This window comes from Corythoichthys intestinalis, chromosome 9, assembly GCF_030265065.1.
Source record: "Corythoichthys intestinalis isolate RoL2023-P3 chromosome 9, ASM3026506v1, whole genome shotgun sequence".
NCBI classification, from domain to species: Eukaryota; Metazoa; Chordata; class Actinopteri; order Syngnathiformes; family Syngnathidae; genus Corythoichthys; species Corythoichthys intestinalis.
In genome coordinates, this window is record NC_080403.1 from 32599881 (window position 1) to 32626229 (window position 26349).

Consider the following 26349-nt stretch of genomic DNA (forward strand, 5'->3'; position numbering starts at 1 on the left):
CAGCAAAATTAGAGGTGTGTTTCACAACAATGACTTTACTAGGGCTGTCAAACGATTAAAATTTTTAATCGAGTTAATCACAGCTTAAAAATTAATCGCAATTAATCAATTCAAACCATCTATAAAATATGCCATATTTTTCTGTAAATTATTGTTGGAATGGAAAGATAAGACAAGGCGGATATATACATTCAACATACTGTACAACAATAAATTATAACAATAAACCAACAAAATGGCATTAACATTCTGTTAAAGCGATCCATGGATAGAAAGACTTGTAGTTCTTAAAAGATAAATGTTAGTACAAGTTGTAGAAATTTTATATTAAAACCTCTCCTAATGTTTTCGTTTTAATAAAATTTGTAAAATTTTCAATCAAAAAATAAAATAGTAGCTCGCCATTGTTGATGTCAATAATTACACAGTGCTCATGGTGCTGAAACCCATAAAATCAGTCTCACCCAAGCGCCAGCAGAGAGCGACAAAACACCAAAAAACACAAGTAAAAAGTGGACATGACACTGTGCTGTCATTTTAATCTGTTTGAGCGAGGCATGTGCGTTAATTGCGTCAAATATTTTAACGTGATTAATTGAAAAAAACCCGCCTGCTAACACGATAATTTTGACAGCCCTACTATTTACATTACTTAATACTTACAGACTACAGTGGCTGCTGGGCGAAAAAATAACATATGGGAAGACAATCTAAATTATAATCTAAATTACCATATCTAAATAACCGAACTCATTGTATAATGCTAAAAGGGTTGCTTAAAAGTTGGTGGGGACGATTTGAGCATCCTGAAAAGTTAGTAGTGTTATGTCCCTACAGTCCCTATGCAAACCTACGCCCTTCCTTAATGGTAATATATACTGGTAGATGACATTGTATAAAAACTACCAATTAAAAAAAGCGACAACAATAAAACTAAAAGAATAAAACTGGACGACAATCAGGGGAATAGAATATTTTGGGCCGGATCACCGGTCCTATGAGGTGATTAAAGTGGCATAAACTCACACTGCTGAAATGATGAGCCATGACAATATCAACCAGGTTACTGGTCCATCCAGACAGCTAGAGACCAAAAGAAGACAGTCATTAAGAATCAGTTTAATTAAATGTGACATTAATTCCAACTGAAAGATCATTAATGACTATAAAAACAATAAAAATGTTCATATTTATGCATTCTGGACGAAATAACCATCTACCTCTTAAAAAATACAGGATAGTAGATATATGGCTCAAAATAGAAACTAGCCAGCAACAATAACATGGTGTGCAAAGACAGGCAAGCAGAGAATACGGTAAATAATTCAGATGCTGCAAAGGGTGCTACAGCCGTACTAACTTTTGAAGCTGCCCAGTCAATCCAGCCTTCAGCACATGGGTCGATGTTGATGAGCACCAGCCCCTCCACCAGCGTAGGATTGTTCAGCTGCAAAATGGAAGGGCTGCTATGAGCTGATAGGAAGGAGGAGGATTTATTTGGACACACGAGGACACCGTCAAGTCATTTGGGTGATTTGCTCTTGTGAAACTAGCAGCACCACCACCCTGTGTGCATTTGAAGATGAGCATGAGGCTTGTCTTCCTCTCTGGCATTCCTCTCGTGGCACTGTATTCCTCTCAACTCTAGAAAAATGGCAACTCTTCACACTTCCCTCCAAAAATAATATGGCTGATATGCGATATTATTATTGTCATTTTTTTACCAATTCAACCAAGAATTTAGTGGCAATACATCCTAATAAATCCCTTATTTAAATGCAATAGATTGTTACTCTTAAATAAAACACAAACTATATTAAAAATTAAAAATATCAAAAAAACGCAATGCATAACGAGTCATTTTAAAAGCTAGTTAAGTGCAGTATATGAAATCGGTGAGAAAACAATGGCACTTTCGTTGTCTGCCAATTAGAGCCTTTTAAATGTGCTTATTTGATCCCAAATGACTGCCATATTGTCCTGCAAAGTGCATATTTTAACAAATTTGAAGCCAAATTATTATCATTTACCTTATCGTATCATATCATCATTTGAAATCTGTTCTTAGTGTAGAATCTGAAGTATGTGAGATTACCTCTGGAAATCTTCAAATGTTGAAAATGACGTGCTTTTATTTTGAAATGTTCACTGGAAGTACGTTTGCTAAGCCACTAATGTAAGGTTTACACTCAGTGAAAAAAAACAAAACAGAAAAAAACAAAGTACACTTCGCTTTTCATCATGCATGTGGCGTGTGGCATCAGTCAGAATTTTATGATTTTGTTTACATCGTTTGCAAATACTGTAATCCAACCAGTTTTCATGTTTGAAATGTCACCTTTTAACCGCAATTTTGCATTTTGGAGAAGACTCCCGTTGCTTAATAGCAGGCTAAAGTGGTTAGTACATTGTCTGTTTTCCATTAGCCTCAATGTAGCAATGCTAACATTTTACAATGTTTAATATACTGTAAGTGCAGAATATGAAATTGATGAGAAAACAATGGCACTTTCATTGTTTGCCACTTAGCCAATTAGAGCCTTTTAAATGTGTTTATTTGATCCAAAATGACTGTCATATTGTCCTGCAAAGTGCGCATGTTAACAAATTTGAAGCCAAATTATTATCATTTATCATATCATCATTTGAAATCTGTTCTTAGTGTAGAATCTGAAGTTCATGAAATCACCTCCGGAAATCTTTAAATGTTGAACATGGCGTGCTTTTATTTTTAAAATGCTCACTGGAAGTACGTTTGGTAAGCCATTAACTGTAAGCTTTACACTCAGTGAAAAAAACAAAACTGAAAAAAACGAAGTACACTTCGCTTTTCATCATGCATGTGGCGTCAGTCATAGATTTTTATTAGTTTGCATCGTTTGCAAATGCTGGAATCCAGCGAATTTTCATGTTTGAAATGTCACCTTTTAACCGCAATTTTGCATTTTGGAGAAGACTGCTGATGTTTTAAAGCAGGCTAAAGTAGTTAGTACATTGTCTGTTTTCCATTAGCCTCAATGTAGCAATGCTAACATTTTACAAAGTTTAATATAGATGTGTTTCCTTATTTTGTATGTTTGAACTTTAACTCTACGGCGTGTTGATGGCCAATAAACATCTGTGTTATGGAACTGGAGTCTCATATGCAATCAACACGCACGTTTGCAGAGTGCACGCACACACACGCACGCATAACTGTATGCACGCCCCACACGCGGCGATAAATCACAGCCAGGAAAATTACCTCCCTCATTCTTACTGATCGTGCGATAATTTGACTTGGTGCATATCGTGACAGGCTTAACTAGAGCACATCTATCTGAAGTGGGATTTTTTTACTTGATTTTTAGACTGTAAGTGTCGCAATGCTGACCAAACAACCAGAGTGCAACTGGATGCACGAAAAGCAGCGCAGGAATTGCCTGAAGATAATTAATGATGTCAGGGGAAATTTAAGATCCGTCCATCTTACTGTGAGTAAACACTGTGATGGGAGCGTGATCAAATACAAGATCAGTCCTGTCACAGATGCAGCGACTCTGGTGGGCAAACACTTTGTTCCAAGTCAGTTTGAGGAAATGAATGTCAGAATCAATTTTTTTCTCGTTAATTCTTAACAACTCCAGAGCAGCTGTGATGTTCCTTAAGCCCACACCAGTTACTTCTAACCCTGATCACCACCTTCTCTTTCATCAACCACTCTGTTTTTATGAACACAGATTACACTCGTTTGAGTTCTAATGCTTCAGGTGGGGAAAAGCTGGAAACCACCAGGGTGATTCATCAGCTAGACAGATTGTAGAGAAAACCTGCTGCACTCCCTGAGAAGGATGAAGAGCGTGATGGGAAAACGTGGTATTCCGCATAACAAGCTGGTTAGCCTGGAAGAGAATTATATACTGGCCATTGCGTCTAAAACTGTGGTAAGAGTTCCACCACTGGTACGAGGGCTCCACATACTCGTACGCAAACGATTAACGAACGGCTGTCAGCCCTCCCAAGTCCAAATAAATTGGATGTCTAGCACCGTCAGTGGCAGGCAAGTGAAACGGTGAATGGATGTTATGATACAGGTAAGGACTTACAGCAAAGCGGGTAAGGACGTATGCTCCTGCTCCCACTCCAATGCCAATAACGCTGTTGACCCTGCAGGAAAACCGCCAGTTACAGCATGTATGTAGACCTTGACTCAATGTATGCGCATCATTATTAATCAACCACCATCCGGGCGTACTCACTTCAGCTGAGTCATCACAGAAGGCAGCATTTCGGCCAACTCATCCATAGTTGGATAGCGATAGCTGGGGACAAATGATGCAGCTGATCATGTATGAGCACGTGAACAAAATTAAGTCAAACAATCCATTTTGAGCAATTTTATACAGTGGGGTAAATAAGTATCTAGTCAACCACTAATTGTGAAAGTTCTCCCACTTGAAAATATTAGAGAGGCCTGTAATTGTCAACATGGGTAAACCTCAACCATGAGAGACAGAATGTGGGAAAAAAAAAAAAAACAGAAAATCACATTGTTTGATTTTTATAGAATTTATTTGCAAATCATGGTGGAAAATAAGTATTTGGTCAATACCAAAAGTTCATCTCAATACTTTGTTATGTACCCTTTGTTGGCAATAATGGAGGCCAAACGTTTTCTGTAACTCTTCACAAGCTTTTCACACACTGTTGCTGGTATTTTGGCCCATTCCTCCGTGCAGATCTCTAGAGCAGTGATGTTTTGGGGCTGTTGTTGGGCAACACGGACTTTCAACTCCCTCCGCAGATTTTCTATGGGGTTGACACCTGGAGACTGGCTAGGCCACTCCAGGACCTTGAAATGCTTCTTACGAAGCCACTCCTTTGTTGCCCTGGCTGTGTGTTCGGGATCATTTCCATGCTGAAAGACCCAGCCACGTCTCATCTTCAATGCCCTTGCTAATGGAAGGAGATTTTCACTCAAAATATCTCGATACATGGCCCAATTCCTTCTTTCCATTACACAGATCAGTCGTCCTGGTCCCTTTGCAGAAAAACAGCCCCAAAGCATGATGGTTCCACCCCCATGCTTCACAGTGGGTATGGTGCAATTCAGTATTCTTTTTCCTCCAAACAAGAGAACCTGTGTTTCAACCCAAAAAGTTCTATTTTGGTTTCATCTGACCATAACACATTCTCCCAGTCCTCTTCTGGATCATCCAAATGCTCTCTAGCGAACTGCAGACAGGCCTGGACATGTACTGGCTTCAGCAGGGGTACATGTCTGGCAGTGCAGGATTTGAGTCCCTGGCGGCGCATTGTGTTACTGATAGTAGCCTTTGTTACTGTGGTCCCAGCTCTCCGTAGGTCATTCACTAGGTCCCCCCATGTAGTTCTGGGATTTTTGCTCCCCGTTCGTGTTATAATTTTGACGCCACGGGGTGAGGAGGGAGTTGAAAGTCCGTGTTGCCCAACGACAGCCCCAAAATATCACTGCTCTAGAGGAGATCTGCATGGAGGAATGTGCCAAAATACCAGCAACAGTGTGTGAAAAGCTTGTGAAGAGTTACAGAAAACTTTTGGCCTCTGTTATTGCCAACAAAGGGTACATAACAAAGTATTGAGATGAACTTTTGGTATAGACCAAATACTTATTTTCCACCATGATTTGCAAATAAATTCTTTAAAAATCTAACTGTGATTTTCTGTTTTTTTTTTTTCCACATTCTGTCTCTCATGGTTGAGGTTTACCCATGTTGACAATTACAGGCCTCTCTAATATTTTCAAGTGGGAGAACTTGCACAATTAGTGGTTGACTAAATACTTATTTGCCCCACTGTACAGAAAGACGGGTGAAATCATACAGTAAATGTAGAAACACAGTTTGAAGACAAAGAAGTGCAACTAGTAATCGACAGCTCATTTAACAGTAAGGAAAGCAATACAGGTAGTCCCCGGTTTACGAACGAGTTCCATTCCTGTGCTGGCGATATAACCCGAATTTCCACATGAATTGGAATTAACCCTTGAAATACCTCAAAACACCCTCTAAATTGAAAAAAAAAAAAAACATCTAAAAACATGTGTTATACGTCATTGTACTGTCCTCACCAAGATGTTGGAGCCAAGTCCTACAATGAGCTAACCTCCGAAATGATGTCAGACGTCCATGTAGTTTGCTGACTTTTATTCAGCTGCTCATGACATCAACACTTGCAGAATGGCTAAAATAGAAATTAAATCAGTCTTATCTTCAATTACAGCAATTCAATTTTGTGTGTACAAGTAGCTGCTGATACAGCAATAACAAACGATTAGCATGTATCAATTAGCGTCTGCACATCATCAAAACAATCACATCAACTCGCCCCAGGTATTCGACCACAATTGAAAACGCACAATAAACAGGACAAAAGTGGTTATATACTAGTACAGCCGTCGCCTCTGGATGCTTCACAAGCAACAAATGTGCGCGCAGGCTGTCACCACTTCACTCTGCTGCTTCCTCATGTGTGCGTGTGCCGTCACTACAGTCTGTGGGGTGGGCGGGTGTTTAAACGCTCTTGCGTGCGGAAGTACAACATGCTCTATGCTTCCTGCGCCAAAATAAAAGCACGTATCAAAGAAAAGAAGAAAAAAAAACAAAAAAAGACACAGGCGTCGTAAAGTCAAAATCGCGTAAGTCGGGTCCGTCGTAACCCGGGGACTACCTGTATAGAATAGAATACATATGGCCCAGGACAAAGGAAAGGCTGACTAGACAGAAGGTATCCTATCTGGTGACTAACTATAATAAGGGAAGCATATATGTTAACAGTATGCACAATAGTTCCAACAATACTGTGTGGAAAAAAAAAAAAATGTGTCGCACGAGGGCAAAGGAATTGGATTTGACCTGCAGTGTAAATGAAGCCAGTTGTGACATGTTTTTTTTTTTTTACCCACACCTACAGCAGTGAGAAGGGCGTACCCTAGGCGTACCTTCTAATTCAAACGTCAGAGTTGTACAGTAGCATACTGACTATAAAGACTTTAAATGGATTGCTAGTGACTTGGAGTGAGACTATTTAAAGGCTATAATTATCTGAATAATTGTTAATGCATAGACTCCACCATCAGTTGACAAGACAGCTCCCACAGACATTACTACATGACTTCCTGTAGGCGGCCGACCCAGGCAGAACATTGAGTTGGCTTTCACTGTGATTAACTCAAACACACGCTGCATTCTAATGCTGGATTTAGGTGGAAACAGGACAAATGTTTTACTGCATAAAAGCAGGCAGGACTGTCTCAAGAGTGATTTGGTCGAGGATTCAAGGTAACTATTATAATAAATAGCACCATGCATGCATGCACTTTGAAATGTGGGGGGAAAAAAACAACTAATGGCTAAAATTAGTGTAATTTTGGCTTGAAATATTTAAGCAAAATGAATGATAACTGCCTACTTTTTGCTTTTAAACAAGAATCTAGACTGTTTTACTTTCATATCTACAAAAATTCAGCAATTTAAGCATTTATTTACAAGAATTTTCAACTTAAAAAGCTCTTTGCTTCGTGACGGCCGCCATGTTGGATTGTACAATACCGTAACTTTTGCTTGAAGTATTTATGTAAAATGAACGATAACGGCACATTTTTTGCTTTTGACCAAGAAGCTAGACTGTTTTACGGTCATACCAATCGAAATTTTGCGATTTAAGCATTTATTTACAAGAATTTTCAACTTAAATAGCTCTTTGCTTTCTGACGGCCGCCATGTTGGGTTTTGTATCTCAACACATCACATTTAACCCTTGAGAGTCGAAGGACGCGCCGGCGCGTCCTCAGCGCACGTCGTCTTTGAAGCACCCTCGCGTTTTAATTACGTCACCCACATGCCGTTGGTTGGTCTCGTTTTAAAGTGCGGAAGTTGCGGTTTACTCTCGTTGTTATTTGAAGTCAATCGACCAACTAAAACGTGAGATATTGTCATTTAAGTTTTATAGTTTTATTGTCCTCTCAAAAAAACATTAAAACGCTGCATGGATCATTTGTTTATGTCTATATTTCCATCATTTCTTGTCCTTTTTCAAAACGGAAGCTCCATGAAAAAAAAACAAATCAAACGAACCCTTTCGAAGTCACAGTGGAAGCACAAAATGCGTTTTTTTTTTTATAAATATAACTGCCGCGCGAGGTTCCACCGAACGAGAGGGAGGAGTGAATCTGAAGCAGCGAGGGGGCGAGCGACGTCTTTGTGTGACTTTGAGGATGAACGGAAAACTAAATTTAGCGCAAGCAATTGTGCTTTTTGATCAACTTGAGGAAGAGGGTGGTCCAAATTCGTCATCATCGTCTTCTTCGGAAGAGTCCTCGAGTGAAGATAGTGACGGATTTGAACACGTGGGTGACGCCATCGACGAGCAGAGGTAAGCCAACTCACTTTTTTTTTTTTTTTTTTTTATGCTGTAAAAGTTTCTTTTGATATTGCAAGACAAAGTTAATTTTGATGCAATATAAGTGCGTGTTTGTGTATGTAATAATAAGATGTGCATATCAGATCAAAGTATAATTTGTGGTCTTCTTTCTATATGAAGATTAGGGATGTAGCACATATTCAGCTACGGTATTCTTTCTATTGTCATACATATAGATTTCCATTATTATTTATTGCTGTATATATTTTTATTTTATACTTTATTATTTTCATAAATACTGACTTTTGTTTCATGTACATTTATAGTGACAATGAAAGTAAAGTGAAATGAAAATGGAAGGGTGGAAAGAGGACCGACACCCCATGGAAGTGTGGGCTGTGATGTAGCCCTATGTCTAATTCCAGGACGAAACTGCTTTTCGGAGTGGCATGCCTGAAAAAAATTTAACTTGTTTATTGTAAATATTTTTGAAAATACTTTTTTCCCCAATGTTATATATATATTTTTTTTTTTCCCACAATCAGTCTTCTCAATTTGTGTATATAAATGTGTGTTCAAGAAGCTTGATTGTGTGTACATAGTTTTCATCAGGTGATGGGCCGCAATACCTAAACTCATAAAGAGATGGCCTCTAAACACTTTTTGTGTTAGATGGTATATTTTTTCACTGTTCTTCACTGTTTGGTCTGCTGTATATAACCTGTTTTGACTAGAGCATGTATAAATGCAAAAAACGCCTATGGCTATACCTGTTGTTTATGTTGAATTGTCAAATAAAAGACTATTTATTCTAAAATTTTTTGGTTGAATGTTCATCCTAACATGTTGAATAAATATTACAAAGTTTCAAAACGGTTCGTTACGCATGTTTGGTTGTCAATTGGACATCAATATTAAAAATTTTGACAAAACGATTTTGGAATTTTTGGTCTTTTTGGGCCCAAAATTATGACTTATAATTGGTCAGTGAAGGAAACAACAGTTTGGACATGAAGTTCAAGGTGTCACAAAAAAAGGGACTAAACCAGGCCATCGTAAACAATTCTGTCTTTGAAATATAAAGGCAACTTCAAAGGCATGCAAAATCAGACAAAATAGGCCCAGACCTTAAAGGGTTAAGTTGCCATTTCTGGCAAAAATTTGATATGTTAAAAATTGCTATTGATCCTGAAAATATAGGTGACTATCTCTGCATCTGTTGATTTTTGTGCATCTAGCGTAAAATCTGAGAATTCTATAGCCATTTTAAGTTTTGTTATACTTCTATAAAAAATAGTCAGGATTTTATACGGAAGATGATACATACCCACTGGGGAAGGGGGGTGCGCCCTCCTGCTGGCCGGGTGCATCCACGTGGACAACAGCAAAGTGCTGAGTGATCTCCTGCATGTCCTCGTAGTTGAAAAGAGTGTTGAAGCATGACTTGTCTGGAAATGTGCAAGCGTGGGATGGAAATCAGTTTAGGGTTCAAATAGTTCAATCACATTCTAGTATCATTAAAAAGTCAGCTGACTCACGATTAAGGCCAATGTCATGATAGGTGAGGATGATAGGCCTGTTGCCCTTAGGAACACCTCTCATCGTCACATGAAGAACACCATGAGGAGTCTCAATGTCATGCTCCTACAGGAAGACAAGGGATGGGCAAAAATTATGAACGAAACTTGATTTTTAAGAACTAAAAATTTTGATAATTGTGGCCAACAGCTTTCCTACTGTCCCCTGATTAATTCTATTGTTTGCGTTGTTCCATGGGAGCTAAAGTCTTTTTTTTGTATACAAAATTGCCAACAGAGCACATTTCTCAGTCTCAGGAATTTGCAGCTACAGCTAAGAAGTGTGAATGAGGATACGTTTATAATCACTACTACACAAAAAGGTTGTTACATGCAAGTTGGATCTTTCCTGTGAGGCATTGAACGAACAACCTCTGCCTTACAGCAGTGACAACTTAAGAATATAAACAATGACGGGGCATTTTTATGGCATCCGAGTCATTCGTCGAGTGACATTCCTCCCTCAGTTATCATAAAACTTTAACAGGGGTGACTTTATTCTCAGAATAACAGGATACATGATTTAAAAGTCCCATTCCACCAAGCCATTTGCATATTTCAAGAGACTTTTTTAGGATGCAAGGCATGTACTTCCTCTCCAGCACCACCCCCACTGCCCTTGGACAAACAAAACACTGAACAAGCTGAAGATTTTTCACCAAGAAAAATGTCCTCTTAAATGAGAGCATTTGAAAATCAATTCTCTTTCACAAGTGTGACACTGCAAAAAATCCTCTGCAGAATGTCTTTGCAGAGACCCGCGTTAGTATTCAGAGAGCTCACACCAGTTTTGTTCTATTCATCGTTTTCAGACTCGCTCTAGTCACACAACATCGGAGTAAATAATTTGACAGGCAACTGTGATTTGAAAACGCTGGTGAACTAAACCATGCAGAAGGTGCACACGGGGGAGGATTCTGGCATTCTTTTTAAGTTACAGTAACACAGTAGGCTCATTATGCAAACAAACATCAGAGAGGTCGGCATGACTGTGTATTCATGTGGTAAATATGTACAGCATGGAGCTCTTGAGCATGCCTGATCTCAAGGCCAACAGAGAAAAACACTCAGGGCACACAGAGCATACAGTACACCGACAGGTGAACGCTGCAATATTTCTGGATATAAATCTGGGGTGAATTCAGATGATGGACATGGGTCAAAACCTCTACTTCTGTGCTGAAGGTTAGTTGTCAAGGTATCAAGGACAATCCCGGAGTAATGTGAATGGAAAAATCAGTGATGGACACTGCAACCCTGCTCAACTGACAGCAAGTGAATGAGATATCTTCAGTTTCCGTGGGTGTTGGCACGGTCTGCTACGCCAAATTACGTGCGACAAAACAACACAGAAGGCGCATCACTCCATGCCAGCAGCTGGAAGCTACAATCTACAGCTACTAAATATAACCTCTACAACAGAGAGACAATAAATGAAGACATTTTACGCCTGTGAAGGAGCCTTGGGCCTTCTCGAATCTAATAAACCCAAACTGTACCTTGCATTTGAGTGGATGGAGATTGATTAACTTGTTATGAACACATACTAAACGGTAGGGGTGTAACCGTACACAAAAATCTCGGTTCGGTACGTACTGTACCTCGGTTTTGAGGTCACAGTTCGGTTCATTTTCGGTACAGTAGGAAAACAAAACGCAAAATATAAATGTGCTTGTTTATTACACACTTTTGTGCTTTCAACAACAGGAACAGTAGCCTATACAAAGCTAGAATTCTGCGTAAAAAGTAGCGGGTATTTAAAGACATGTTGGTTATTATTATAGCAGAGAAGACAGCAGTAAATCAACAAAGACAAGTCAACTGTGCCCCGATCTACCACTCAAGAGATCTGATGGACTCAAAAAGTGGGTTAAGATTGCATATTAGTTTGAAAATCGACTGGATCCACCGTATTTTTACACGAGTGACTTCCAATCTGCCCGATCCTAGCTACCGGTAGTAGTATTGACGCAGGAGGGTCGCGTCTCTCATCAAATAATAAACTGTGCCGTTATTTTCGCATGCGTCGTGTTGAGCTGCTTCTGGGACGCGTCTAACACGTGGCCACACTGCGACTGGTGTGCATTGGCTGATTGACTTTAACGCCTGCGTTTCACTGCGTTCTTGCGGCGGCCACGTTGTTGCGCCGTTGACGTTTCTGGGTTATATACTGTCCTACCGTGTTGGTCCTCATTATAGTCGAGAAGACTGAGTAAATATAATCGACACAAAGAAACCGTAATCCGATCGACTCACAGCCTCGAAAAGTAAGGGTTACATTACGTCAAAAACTCGTTCGGTACGCCTCCGTTCCGAACCGAGCACCCCGTACCGAAACAGTTCAATACAATACATGTACCGTTACACCCTTACTAAACGGTATGTTCCAGTGTTTTCGTTTTTTAACCAGTGACAGAGACAAGGGCATACAAGGAGTTTGCTTGCTTATGATATATGAGCCCATAAGACAAAGTTGATATGTCCCACCAGAAAAATGAGAGAACATGAAGGTAGGGCAGAAAAAAAGATGGAATGAACCAGAGCGTGAAAGCAATCAGAGATCCTGACAGATGCGTGAGTGAAGAGAAGTCTGGTGTGACTAACTAAAACGGAAGGGAGGCATCAATTTAATATATCGTGCCTTCTCCAAAAAGTCATGTTATTAAAAAAAGAAGAGTCAAGAGCAAAAAGGTTTTCACATGAGAGTGTAGTGAGAAGGCTTTCCATATCCATTTAGTTGCTGGCAAGGTTTACATTTGGAGGCAGTATTGATCTGGATGTGTCTCAAATCATTTCCTGTCTAACAAATAAATACACAACGCAGCATCACGAAGGGGGAAAACATACTCGGGGTGGGGCTGTTTGACTGCAGCTCGAAAGGAAAAACGGGTAGAGCGTGGCAAAGGCTTTTTTTTTGTTTGTGTGGCTCTTTTGAATGTATTCAGGAGGTTGCTCCGGGCGACCAGAAGGTTAAGACATGAATTAAAAGAGGGTGAGGTGGAGGAAAATACAAGAGAGCGACACTGGATGTCACGTTGACCCTCTTCCCGCACTCCCTTATCAATCCCCCACTTGCCTGTTCACCCCACCCTGGCTGGAATTACATCAATCACCAATGAGTGCAGCATTACAGGGCAAAAAGACTGACCAGTCAGCAGCAGCCAATTGACACACATGCATGCAAAGTTACTCTTTATCCACAAAAATACAGTGAGACTATTATGACTAATTCTAACAACATATTGCTACAATGTTCACCAACACCAAACAAAATCTTCCAACCTGCAGCACAGTCATTATGTGTGTTATCATTTGTACGCTTGAAGGTATGTGATGCTACAATGGTTGTGTGTTGTTACATGTGTCATGATGAGTGACAAGATGGAAAAAAAACCCACAATAAACCAACTTGGAACATTCACAGGTGCTTTGGTGGGAGACAAAAAGATACCACAATTTCAAAAACACGCATATTGTATTGAGACAAACAGCCTCACCCATGAACCTAAACATGTATGACCCTGCGCTTTTACTCTCACAAGCAGGCACGTACACATCTTCTAGTTGCACAGCATTACACATACACGTCATAGTGCTTCAACCTTAGCATTTTAAAGACTGAGCGGACTCCAAGTATGGACACGCACACATACACATGCCAAATGGTCATGCCATACTGGCAGCTGCCCATGGAAAAAAGACATACCAAAAAAAAGTCTTTGCTGACTCCCGGAGGAGGTGACAAGGACCACCAAGAGCTTTGTCCTTCCCAGCTGCTATTGCTAAGTCTATGGGGAAATCTCACATTTACCCACCCCAGTCAGAAGCGAAAACCCTCGCTGCTTAGCTGCAAGCATCCAGTCAGGTGTATCAAGAGGCATTTGTCACTCACCACTCCATTCCCAGAGCATGCAATCTGGTCCAGATCCAGAATAGCTGACATTGTTCCCCCACACTGGAGAGTGCTGTGTTATGCTATGTACGAGTGTGAGCTAGGCAGCTTTGAAAAGCTCTGAAAGGAGGAGGAAGGAGGGGTTGGAAGGAAAGCAGAGAGGTGGGATTGGTGGCAGCGGTAGCAGCTACAAGACAGAAAGCGGGAGGAGAGCAGCACAGCGGTGGGAGTGAGCGAGATGGTAAAACTGAATGAAAGCAGGGGATGCAGATCGACCCAGGGAGGACAGGCTAAAAGACAGGGGGGAGTGGGTGCACACAGACTGTGTTTAGTAGTCACAATGTGTCCGCAGATTCAGCCTACAGTGCATCTAATTGGATTGTAGCAGGTCAGGTGGATAGAGGGTGGAGCCATGGGAGAAAAGACAGGGGAGCCTCAATGTGAGGGAGATGGGTGATGGGAGTGCAAAGGATGCAGAGGCCATCCAGGAAAATAGGGAGGCTGCTGACATCATGCAGTCACGATGGCTGATATTAAAATAGAGTGACTTTGACGACTAGTACTTGCATCAGCAAAACAGGCTTCTAAGTTAAATCAAATGTTAAGTTCAAATTTACTTACACTTAAAAAAACATGTATGGAATAAAATGTAATTTTACTGTAAATCTCAATTTTGTGTGTGAATACTGTAGCTGTGTTACCATGAATCCACCCCCCACACACACATATGGATTCCTTTTCAAACAATTACTGTAAATATGAGAGGATCATTATTATCTAAGGACATCTTGGAGTCATTCATTCTACGCAGTTTATTGATTTTGAACTCTTTGTCCTCTCCATCGTCAGAACAGTAGAGCATGATTTGCAAAAGTCAGTCAAAACTGGCAACCATTTGCAGCCAATAGCTGACAGCAAAGGGTGAGTCTAAAAGAATACGGACTCTCATTGGTCACTCAAAGCATCAACATTCCTGGTTGGACACTACCTAAATTTTAGGTACAACTGGACAACAGAGGGCGCTCCTGGCCACCAAAATAATCTGTGTTAAATGGACACGTTTTAATAAAAATTGGATTTAAGCAATGACTGACTGAATGAATGAATAAATGCGTATACATTGCAGATTTCAGGCTTTTTTGATGGTGGTGGTGGTGGTGGGGGGGGGGGTGCGCTCAAATTTTGGTGTTGTTGATTTGCCTTCCATATTTTAAAATGGTTTCTTTTTTAACAAAATGACATTGTCCACAAACGTATTTCATTAGATAAATTAGGAAAATTTGAAGCACACTACAATATGAAAGCAGAGCTATAGCCTCACAATGAACTAGCTAATGGCGCTCTCTGCTGGACAGAGTTGGAAAATGCAGGGAAATATATTAAAACACACTGTGGCAAAAATAAAACTGTCCTAAATAATCGTAGGATGAAGTCAATACACCACCATAAAAAAAAAGTCCTAGAAATGACAATGTGAGAAAAATTTTAGAAATAATTGAAATCACAAGATTAAAACCATGTGTACATTTTAAATATACTGTTGCTATATGCTTTTAGGAGTACAGTGCAACATTTCATTCGAAATGAAATGGCCGTGAGTTCTGAATGAAATGGCCGTGAGTTCTGAAGTAAAGCCCTGCAGTCCCATGGGTGAAGGAAGCTGGCTGAGTCACGCCACCCTCAGTCCAGCAGAGACGTCATAAATAGCACAAGACTGCAGCGCCACACCCTCTACAGAGGTTGTACGCTCTCACTCATATTACCTTGTCTTTCCACCCTGTCATGCAGCTTCTAGTATGAACACTGTAATGCCACTGTATCTTCTAGTAAGTGTAACAATGAATAGAAGCTGCCTCCGTGCTGGCATATCACAGCAACAGAATTGAGTAATGCATTGGTGATGAACCCTCCCATCCATTGAAGCCATGTACTCTTGTCTTGTGCTGCAACATGACTTTCCTCATTTGGACAAAAATCAGACTCTGCTGGATTATTTACAGAATAATCCCAGACTTTATTATTATTATTACTATTAATATTATAACCATAGGCAGAGTTTGACTTTTGGGGAAAGGGGAGGTGGGGGGGGGGGGGGGGCACAACATGTTGATGACCCCGAAAGGCAGTGTCAGCAATAAAATTCACTTACAAGAATATTTATAATAATACATTGAAAATAAGCGTTTTTTTGTTTCCTATCATTTTTTAGGCGAATTGTAAATCAGGCTGCTTAGGACAGCTATACTTTTCGCCAAGATTGTCATTCATTGAATATGGTACGCCCGCCCGTGTTTAGTCAAACTTTGCACCCCATCCGAAATTGCAGCTTTGTGTTAAAAATGGCAGCAAATACAGCGGATAAAAAGTAAACACTGCTAACTTTCTTCAAATAAAGGAATATTTAGTTACGTTTGATCATGGTCGGACATGTAGAAAAGGTCTCCTCAGACGCATCCTGCCATGTTAGCTGCACACAAGAACTGCACGCCGCTCCCTCACTATTTACGTTTTCGCCGCGTTGTTAGGCATGTTGACCATTGTTGAACGTTGATGTCGTGTTGAACATGTATGTTTGCGATGTTACTTGTTTAATTAGCACCTTTTGATAACACTGAGAGTCCAACTGAATGTAAAAGAGGGGTTATTCACCACCACAAAAGCTTTGGGAGCAAACTATTATAAGGGTGCAAAATTTGGCAGAACACCGGTGGTGGCTCTGTTGTACAATTGGCGTCTTTAGTGGGGCAAATTGAAACTCTGCTCACCATTTTGGCGGTGCTCTCTGGCTTCATTATAATCTTTCTTGTTCATTTCATTCATTTCTGTTGTTTGATTGGTTTACAACTTTTATAGACAATATTTTACCAGAAAATTCTTAAGTTTAAAGTCATATATAGAAAAGTAAATTACATGCAATGACACTTTTCGGCCACTGGAGGCCTGGCCGCCCGGCCCCACCTTAAACTCCACTTATGATTGTAACCTCAAACATTTTGTATTTTTTGTGCTTAAATGAATGGAATACAGGTGTCAATCAATATTTAACATTTCCTTTTACCTATTAGCAATCTCTACTATTTCTGACAACTATATTTGACTCATTTTGCTCATAAATTACACAAAATTCATGTTGACAAAAAAAAAAAAAAATACAGGATATAAATAGAGGGATTCTGAAGATGTCACTATTTGCGCACAACAGACAGATTTAACAAAGCAATGATAAACGAAAATGATATCGGTCAAGGTTGATATGGGTCAAGGAAGAACATATTCCTATCTATATTATTTGTCTATGTTGCTTGCTATTAAAAAACAAGACTTTAAAGGGCATCTGAAGACGAATTCATGAGCGTTTTACTCGGTTAAATTATATTGAATGCATCATTCGCTGTCTCAAAACTGACATACCCCAAAAATTTTTTTGATTTGACCGCAAAGTTTTTGAGCAACACCTTAGCAACGAGGGACGCGCCTCACTGCCGGCCGCTACCTGATGACGTCAATTCCTGAAGACCTCGCCAGCACTCCCATACGAAAGTATAGCACCACGCTATCCTCGCCATACATTGCAAAGATTTTCTGGGTTTTACTCATGAGATTGGTCATGCCATCTCGATGTGTAGCGAAGAATTGCTCAGACGAAGGCTCGAGACTATGTGTGGCCCAAAAAACCTTCTGCAAACATTTGGACATCTTTTGTGGGAGTCAAGCGGAAAAACTTTTCCGGGCTCCTCGATCGCGCCTTTGTTTTCAACATTTCAGTGATGACAGCTTCGAAAGCTTAGGAGCCTTGTTTTTTCAAAGACTTAAGTAGACCTTTACTGGCAATTTGATACGTTTATTACTCGATTGTGACCTGTTTTGTTGTTGTTGCTTGCCTGTCATAAGACAGCTGACAGGTTGTCTATTCATATCAATTTGATAAATTTATTACTAGATCTTTATACTGTACTCGTCTGTTCTTGCAATTACTGATAATTATATCACGGAATGACTGGGGAAAGGAAGGTTCAGAGCGACATCACGATGCTAGATGCCAACCAATCATCCTTTCGTGAAGTGTCGAGCTACCAACCAGCGTCATCACCAACGTCTACTGTACCGATTAAATCGTCATCATCTAGATCATCTTTCCTGGGAGCCTTTGCCATAATTAACGTCATGAAAGAGTGATCCCGAATTGTTACTTTTGGTGGAAATATCACTGATTTCATTGCTGGTACGATGCTCGCTGTGGATAGTCTTCTGTTGCGTTCAGGAATTTACGTCACACTTCTGGGTGTGGGAAGAGACTGTTAAAGGAGTGCAAAAAGACTAAAAAAAAAACCTCACAAATTATCCTCGCAGTTACGCGTTAAAAATGTCATGGTTGTTTTGACGAACTCAGCCAAAATGTATATTTGTAAAATCACCGCAAAATCCGGAAAGCTCTTCAGCTGCCCTTTAAAAAAGAAATGGCATGTCTACTGCATATTTGAAAAGAACATGTTTCCCCTGTACTTTTGTTTGCGTGTTGTTTTTATTTCCCAGCATGTTTTGTCCACTATAATGGCCAATGCTGTTGGGCAACAATGTTTTAATTGAGGTCAACAAACAATTTGGATTAATATGAACATACTATATTTCGAACCAGTAACAGAAATGTCACAATTTTGTCTAATAAATGGACAAATAAGCAACTTACCTGGCAGTCAAAATCCTGAAAGTTGCGTGCATTCTGTAAAACAAACAAAAAACTGTTATAAACCATGGTCTCAACTTCAAATAGTAAAGATAAATAAAATCATTACACCAAAAGGCTTCAGGTTTTGCAATGTAATTAGTAAGATATATTGTAGAAACCATTTAAGAAATATATATGGCAGAAAACACAGGTGACTTGAAGTTCGGCTCCGAGACCCCTAATTTGGCCAACTTTCAAAATTGTCCGATATGCACGTATGATACATCATTGGAAAGCTTAAAATCTCGAATTTCTGGGGGAAGAAAAATTTTGAACAGGAGGGCATTTAGAAAAATAATAATTTTTAAACAGTAAAACCCTAACTGGAGGCAAGAGCACGCGAGAGCAGAATTAAAGACGCCACGATTTTAACAAGATATTATCACGTACTTGCCTTGTTTCGATCCAAAAACGCCCTGTAGCGTGTATCACCGGGTGTCAAGACACATATGTGAAGGGCCACAGCTGGATTTTAAGGGGATTTAATGGGTGAAACATGGTCATATAACAAGAGTTGCACTGCATAAATCGCAGACATCAGGGAGTGGTCGAGATGTTCTTTTTCATATATCTACCCTTTTAAATGTTTTTTTTTCCAATTTTTATTGGTTTGGATTGATTATTTACCATCTAAAATAGTGGGGAAAATGCGGCAGTAACGAAAAAAATACAGTTAAGCGATAGTTTATGAGGTAGATATCTGTGACTTGTTTACAGACGCCAATTTTTTCATTGTGACTTAATTTGTTTAAAAGTTTAAAATATGCGAGTGAATACTTTTTAAATTCGTTTTTTTTTTTTTTTTAACTAAATATTAGACATCAATTAATGATTCTAAGCTAAAACTGACAGACATTTCAAATAATAAATACGAGTACTTACCTTCCTTTTATGGCTAGGTTGAAACAAAATCGGTTGCGCGACGTCTGTAAACAGAGGTTTCCAGGGTAAAACGGACAAATTAAAAATAGTTCGGGGACTTCATGCGCCATGAATCTGTTATGGCAGCATATAGACATATTGTTCTATCAAACACAACAGTTCTTTTGGCTTAAAATATAGCAGTTTATTTTAAAGAGGGGTGCAAGAGCAGAAACTGCTTTTTCAGCCTTGTCTGTGTTTTCCGCCATATACTGCATATATCCTGAAATAAAGATTTGAGTCAAAAGCTTCCTTAGTATTTTAATTGGAAAATAGTTTTAGCTCATGAACAGAGTCTTAAGTTGGTGAAATGGGGTTTCACTGTGCTTTATTTAATTTTTGTATTAAATTCGCCTTTATTTTATTATGAGGAAGCTGAAATTCTGTTAAAAGCATCAATAGACTCTTTGTTATCTAGTTAACATGCGGTCTGATCAGCTAAGCCTTACATCATGGAACAGTTTGAATAGTGCACATGTTAAAGAGTCAACTTCTTGATACCATGTGAGCAGGGTTATTTTAAGGCATAGACTCTAAAACAATGTAGTTCATTATGAGTAATTTTTCCCTCCAGGTTTTGTGTGTGTGTATGTGTGTGTTTTTTTGTTTGTTTGTTTTTGTTTTAATTTTCAATTGTTTTATGTGCTTAAAACGGTCTAGATGGGGTATTGCAAGTTAAATTACTTTTTTTTAAGTCACTAAAACAAATTCGTAGTGACCGGTAAATGTAACTTGCGATGAATGTAACTATTATTGCTATTGACATGAAGTTTGTCTTCTTGTAACAAGGCCAGATTCGTCTCATGTAGTACGTTCGTAACGTTACTGATCACGTGGTTGTGAAGGTTTAAAGGGATCCACGGATAGACTTGTAGTTCTTAAAAGATAAATGTTATTATGAGCTAAAATAATTTGATATTTAAACCACTCACGATGTTTTCGTTATTATACAATTTGTAAAATTAGTTCAACTAGTAGGTCGCCATTGTTGTTGACGTCGCAGGGCGGTGAGGTAACATGGTTTCGCTGCCGGGCTTCCCGAGTATGCCTCTGGCGACATGAACATGTCATCTGTTCAACACTTTCAATTTGAACCCAAGAGGAACATTAATGAGCATGACAGCACTGTCAATATTTCAGAAAGCGAGCAGCAAAAGCAAAATGTACAGGGCAGACGGGATGAGACTAGACGAGAATTGGGGGGGGGGGGACTGTTCTGCCAAAATGTGCTACACCGGTGGAACGTGCTACAAGAGGCGAATTTGACACCCAAAGTACTACTGTGCGCTTTCAACATTTGTTGTTTAGATGCATACAGACATGCAGAACATACTAAAGATGCCTTAAGAAAATACATAAATGTAGTAAAAACAAATAAGGGTGGTTTAAATACGCTACGTGATTAATGTGGTCAACAGGTCAACAATCTGCTTTAAAGCTACTACAAGAAAACAAACTGCTTAAAAGTAGGAGAGGGAAACACATGCAAAAAGTATGTTGAGGCAATGAAAAAGTAATAAAAGACAAAACTAGTGCTGCAACGATTCATCGACAAACTCGAGGAATCGAATCGATTAGAAAAAAAAAGATTCAAATTAAATTTTGCTGTTTCGAGTATTCGTTTGATTAAAGTGGCGTTGTAATGTTTATTTTGAAAGTGTTTGCATTTACTTTTCTTGTTCTGGGTGGATACACTGCCCTCTTGTCTGCCTCATTTCACATGGGTGAATCCAACTGCTCCTTGTTAAGACCAACATTAGCATTTGTTTGAGCTAATTTTATTTTATTTTTTTATGTGTAAGCAATTTAGTTTATAGGTACATTTAGCTGTTTTTTTGTGGGATTATGTGTCCTAACCATTTGTTAAGAGCATTGAAAAAAAAAAAAAAGTTGGCATTTTATAGCATTTAAGCTAGTGGAATTTTGCTATGCATGTTAGCCAATTGTTCGTTTGTTGTACATCGATCCTCATTTATTTACTTTTTTATAGCTGAGCTCAGGTATTTTAATTTTTCATGTTCCTTATCCGATTAATCGATTATTCGAACTTACCAAAATAATCGATAGCTGCAGCCCTAATAAAAACTCAAATAGTAAGTACTGGTCACTTTTAACAGATGAGCGCATGTGTTGGACATCTCGACGCGTAGAAGGAATTGCAGTAACCCGGTAGTATTCATCGAGTGACAGTGACAATCTACGTCATCACCCCGAGCGTCCATTGAGCGCTTAAAACATGGCGCCCTCTGTTGGTCAAAGCATGTCATAAATATTATAGATTTTTAAATTAAATATTTTAATTTAAAGATTTTGGTAATATTTTAAGTGTTTCTAATAACATATTTTAGTAAAACAGACCAATTGTGGCTTATTAGAGCCTACAAGCCTAGGTTCCCTTTAAGAATTGTAGCTCTTGTTTGCACAGCACAATTAAGATAAACTGGATAGGATTCAATTAGATTTTTACATTGAAAATGATAAACATCAGTGTTTATTTTAGAACTTTTACAGGCTACAACAGTGAAGCTCATGGGAACCAACATCAAAGAAGAGAGCAATGGAAATCAGTGGGGTGCATAATGTTCCACAGGCAGATTGTGATGCTGCTTGAGCTTAATTACCCGCAGTAAAGTGTTTGTGCTCTCCATAAATCTATTTTTATAATGCAGTTCCTTTTGCGCAACTACATTGTGCATGAAATGATCAATGTTTTTTTGTTTTAAAAGAGCTAGCCACTAGATGGAGGAAGAGGACAGTGCCTTTTTCCTCATTCATTATAATTATCCATCTCCCAGTCTTTCAAAGACGATTGGCATGCAGCCTAGAGATGGAAGTGTTCCCCGGCTTAGTCATCTAAGCCACCAGGGAGGTTAGCGCTGATACTGTACATCAAGCTCCTATACTCTCAGGCATTGTGGTACTTGTGAAAATCAGCTGCAGTGCACGACAAAATTTCATCAGGTCCCAAGACCAACCTTTTTTCATCATATCTGAGCCTGTTGTAAACATTGCCAAAGTGGAGAAAAATGATCCGGTTTTTTTTCACTACACTTTTGATTTGTCCCTGCTCAAGTAAAGAAAAAAAACGTCCCACTTTTGCCTTTGATATTTTCTTCAGCAATGTTGAGGACATAAATAATTCACTTTGATGAAAAGTACTGCATAGTATGAATTTTTGGTCTATTAATGTACGCATTTGAAGGAGAGTGCTATTTGTGACTACCTCTGCGTACCCAGTGTTTGTTTAGTTTTGAGCATGCGCTTTAGAGTAGAGTTGCATGTTAGGTGGATTAGCTAGGAGTTATCAACCATCAGGCGTTTTCAACAACACACCTTATTAGTCAGGAGTGGCTTGATCTCAGTCAGCTGTACATCCTGGAGCTCATCCATTATCCTTTTTGATCAACGTGATGTGCTGAAGCCAGAAAAAGAAGAAATCATTACTTGAAATATTGCAAACACTCTTAGCTAAGATTTAGTGGAAAGTAGCACTCAAAAGTTTGAACAGATCTTCAAACATTCATAAAGCTAAGGAAGCAATGATTAAATCTCAACATCTAAACCAGTGGTTCACATTCTTTTTTTCTCCATGTGCCACTTTAGAAATACTTTGCTGAGAAAGTATCACCCTTATGACCAAAATAAAAAAATATATTGGACTAGTGGAGTAGGCCCAACTGTTCAAACACCTTAATTTTCAATACAAAATTGTAAGCAACTGGAACATTACACAATAATACACGCTACAAATAATAATTTAACGTTTTTACTAGAGTTGTTCCGATAATGTTTTTTTGCTCCCGATCCGAGCCCGATCGTTTTAGTTTGAGTATCTGCCGATCCCGATATTTCCCGATCCGATTCCTTTTTTTTTGTTGTTCCCGAATCAATTCCAATCATTCCCGATAATTTTTCCCGATCATATACATTTTGGCAATGCATTAAGAAAAAAATGAATAAAACTCGGACGAATATATACATTCAACATACAGTACATAAGTACTGTATTTGTTTATTATGACAATAAATCCTCAAGATGGCATTTACATTATTAACATTCTTTCTGTGAAGGATCCACGGATAGAAAGACTTGTAATTCTTAAAGGATAAATGTGACTTTGTATATTGTGACTAAATATTGCCATCTAGTGTATTTGTTGAGCTTTCAGTAAATGATACTGTAGCCATTTAACTTCTGCCCAAATGCATGATGGGAAGTGCAACCATGACTGTGCGTCGTGGTACCAATTGATATATCTTTTCTGCTTTGGGAAATAACATAGGGTGTTAAGAAAACATACCTTTCTTTCCCACATTGCTTCCCACAATTATTCTAATTGTTGGGAGAGGGATTGTAAGGCTTTAGCCATTTAAAATAAGGCTCCAAAGGCTGCCAAGATTCACTCTACTCATTTTACGCTGCCTATTAGCTCAATATACTGTATGGGTAAAACGGCGCCATTAAACATTGAACGCGACAATGCGTGAGTGGGTCGTGCAGTGCATGCGTTAATTGCCTTAACTATTGTAACGTGATAAATGTAAATAATATTAATTCTCGCCGTTAACGCGATAAATTTGATAACCCTACCTTGAGCTTAAACTAAAGACTCTGGAAGAGTAACACATTATGTCTGTAACATTAAATACAATTAGAAAACGATTTAATTAAACAAAATATATATGGCGGAAAACAGACAAGGCTGAAAAAGCAGTTTCTGCTCTTGCACTCCTTTTTAACAGAAACTACTGTATTTTAAGGCAAAACAACGGTTGTGTTTAATAGAACAATATGTCTATATACTGCCATAGCAGATTCATGGCACATGAAGCCCCCGAACTATTTTTAATTTGTCCGTTTTACCCTGAAAACCCCCATTTACAGACGTCGCGCAACCGCTTGTTTCAACCCAGCCAGAAAATCAAGGTAATTAATTATATTTATTATTCAAAATGTCTGTCGTTTTTAGCTTAGAATCATTCATTGATGTCTCATATTTCGTTTAGAAACAAAAAAACACTTTAAAAAATTATTCACTCACATATTTTCAACTTTTAAACAAATTATGTCACAATGACAAAAATGGCGTCTGTAAAAAAGTCACAGATATCTACCTCATAACTATCACTTAATTGTATTTTTTTTGTTACTTTCGCATTTTTTCCGATATGTTAGATGATAAATAATTGATCCAAACTAAAAAAAGTTGAGAAAAAAACGTTTAAAAGGGTAAATATATGAAAAAGAAAATCTCGACTACTCCTTGATGTCTGCGATTTTTGCATCGCGACCCTTGTTATATGACCATGTTTCACCCATAAAATCCCCAAAAAAATCCAGCTGTGGCCATTCACAGCTGTGTCTTGACACTCACTGAGACATGCTACGTGGAGTTTTTGGATCGAAACAAAGTAAGTACGCTATAATATCTCGTTAAAGTCATGGCGTCTGTAATTCTGTTCTCGCGTGCTCTCACCTCCAGATAGGATTTTGCTGTTTAAATTTTTTTTTTTTTTTTTTTTTTTAAATGCCCTCCTGCTCAAAATTTTTCTTCCCCCTGAAAATTGACATTTTAAGCTTTCCAATGATGTATCACACATGCATATCGGACAATTTTGAAAGTTGGCTAAATTGGGGGTCTCAGAGCGGAACTTCAAGTCACCTGAGTGTTTCCTGCCATATATTAAAAACAGGCATGTCCGATATTTTTTTGCCGATTCCAATACTTTGAAAATAACGTGATCGGACCCGATCGATCGGGACCAGGGGTCGCATTAACCGAATATTTTCCGTCGTTGACCGATTTTTTAAATGGTGACGGAAAAAACTGAAGTCCACCTGTCATTTTGACAGGTTGCAATTCACACCCCAGACCACAGGGTGGCGAGTGAGCATATTAATTAGCTATTGTCTCTCTTGATGCATGACGTCGCTGGCCTTACTCTGAAAAATGTCAAGGCAACTGAGAGTCCGAAGTTTCTTCAAAAAGCCCCAAAACGACGATGGTGTTGATAAAAGAGGTGAAAAAACAGGGACTGCACAAGCGGGCACGCAATTCAAGTCCATGCGCACCAGGAGGAAGGTGTAAGACTCCGTTCAGGCCACAGCAGGTGAACTGTGAACTGTTTTTGTCACTGCGGAGAAAAAGTTACATATTCATCTGCTTGATGTGTGATGGCACGGTGTGGATTCTCTGTTAAGCTTGTTTGGACAGAATATTAATTTAAAATGAATGAAAACTCAATACTATTGAATATGTTGAAGCGGTATGCAATGTTAAAAGTCTTGTTAGCTCGAATTGCTGTGTCCAACTGCTGTAGCTCTGCTGCTGTCTGTGAACTCTCTATTCAAGCCGGAACGCGCGCAGCTCTTAATTGTCTCTGTCACGTGACTGTGTCGTAGCCGGTAACGCGCTCGGCCAAATGCACACACAAGTACGGAAGGTGAATTATGCCAAACAAAGGGTCACCACAATGTCATTATCATCATTTTAAAAAATTAAGTGACAGGGAAAAAACAGATTATGACCGGATTTTTATGACCCTGTCAGTCAAAATGACAGACAACGAAAAAGTCTAGCGCAACCTCTGATCGGGACGCCGATCGATCGGGACATCTCTAGTTTTTACACATACTGTATGTACGTGACAAAAAGGTCAGGGCTACATTTTTCACGAATATGAACCTAATGAACTGATAGGCTAAATGATCAATTAAAAATAAATCTGTATTGACTTATACTAACTTTCATTTGTATTGGTTCAGGTGTTCAACGCTTGATTCAAACCTTTGTTTTCAAAAACTACCAAAGAAACATTTGAATTGCATTACCGTAATGAATATAATCCAAACA

General features: G+C 38.9%; 1 protein-coding gene across 3 annotated transcripts in view; it reads right to left on the bottom strand.

Moving 5' to 3' along the window:
- The window catches only part of ndrg3a (ndrg family member 3a), an 84405-nt gene that overhangs the window by 14871 nt on the left and 43185 nt on the right, over positions 1-26349 (bottom strand). For 2 of the 3 annotated variants that reach the window (XM_057845535.1, XM_057845534.1), the window contains exons 2-9: positions 22829-22910; positions 18536-18568; positions 9918-10023; positions 9707-9827; positions 4239-4301; positions 4086-4146; positions 1361-1447; positions 1027-1083 (exon numbers count right to left, since the gene is read on the bottom strand). In XM_057845535.1, the coding sequence (XP_057701518.1) occupies positions 1027-1083; positions 1361-1447; positions 4086-4146; positions 4239-4301; positions 9707-9827; positions 9918-10023; positions 18536-18568; positions 22829-22885 (585 nt within the window). In that variant the 5' untranslated portion in view covers positions 22886-22910. Of the gene's footprint in view, positions 1-1026; positions 1084-1360; positions 1448-4085; positions 4147-4238; positions 4302-9706; positions 9828-9917; positions 10024-13848; positions 14167-18535; positions 18569-22828; positions 22911-26349 lie in introns of those variants that run through there. The other variant, XM_057845536.1, reaches the window with a different exon arrangement.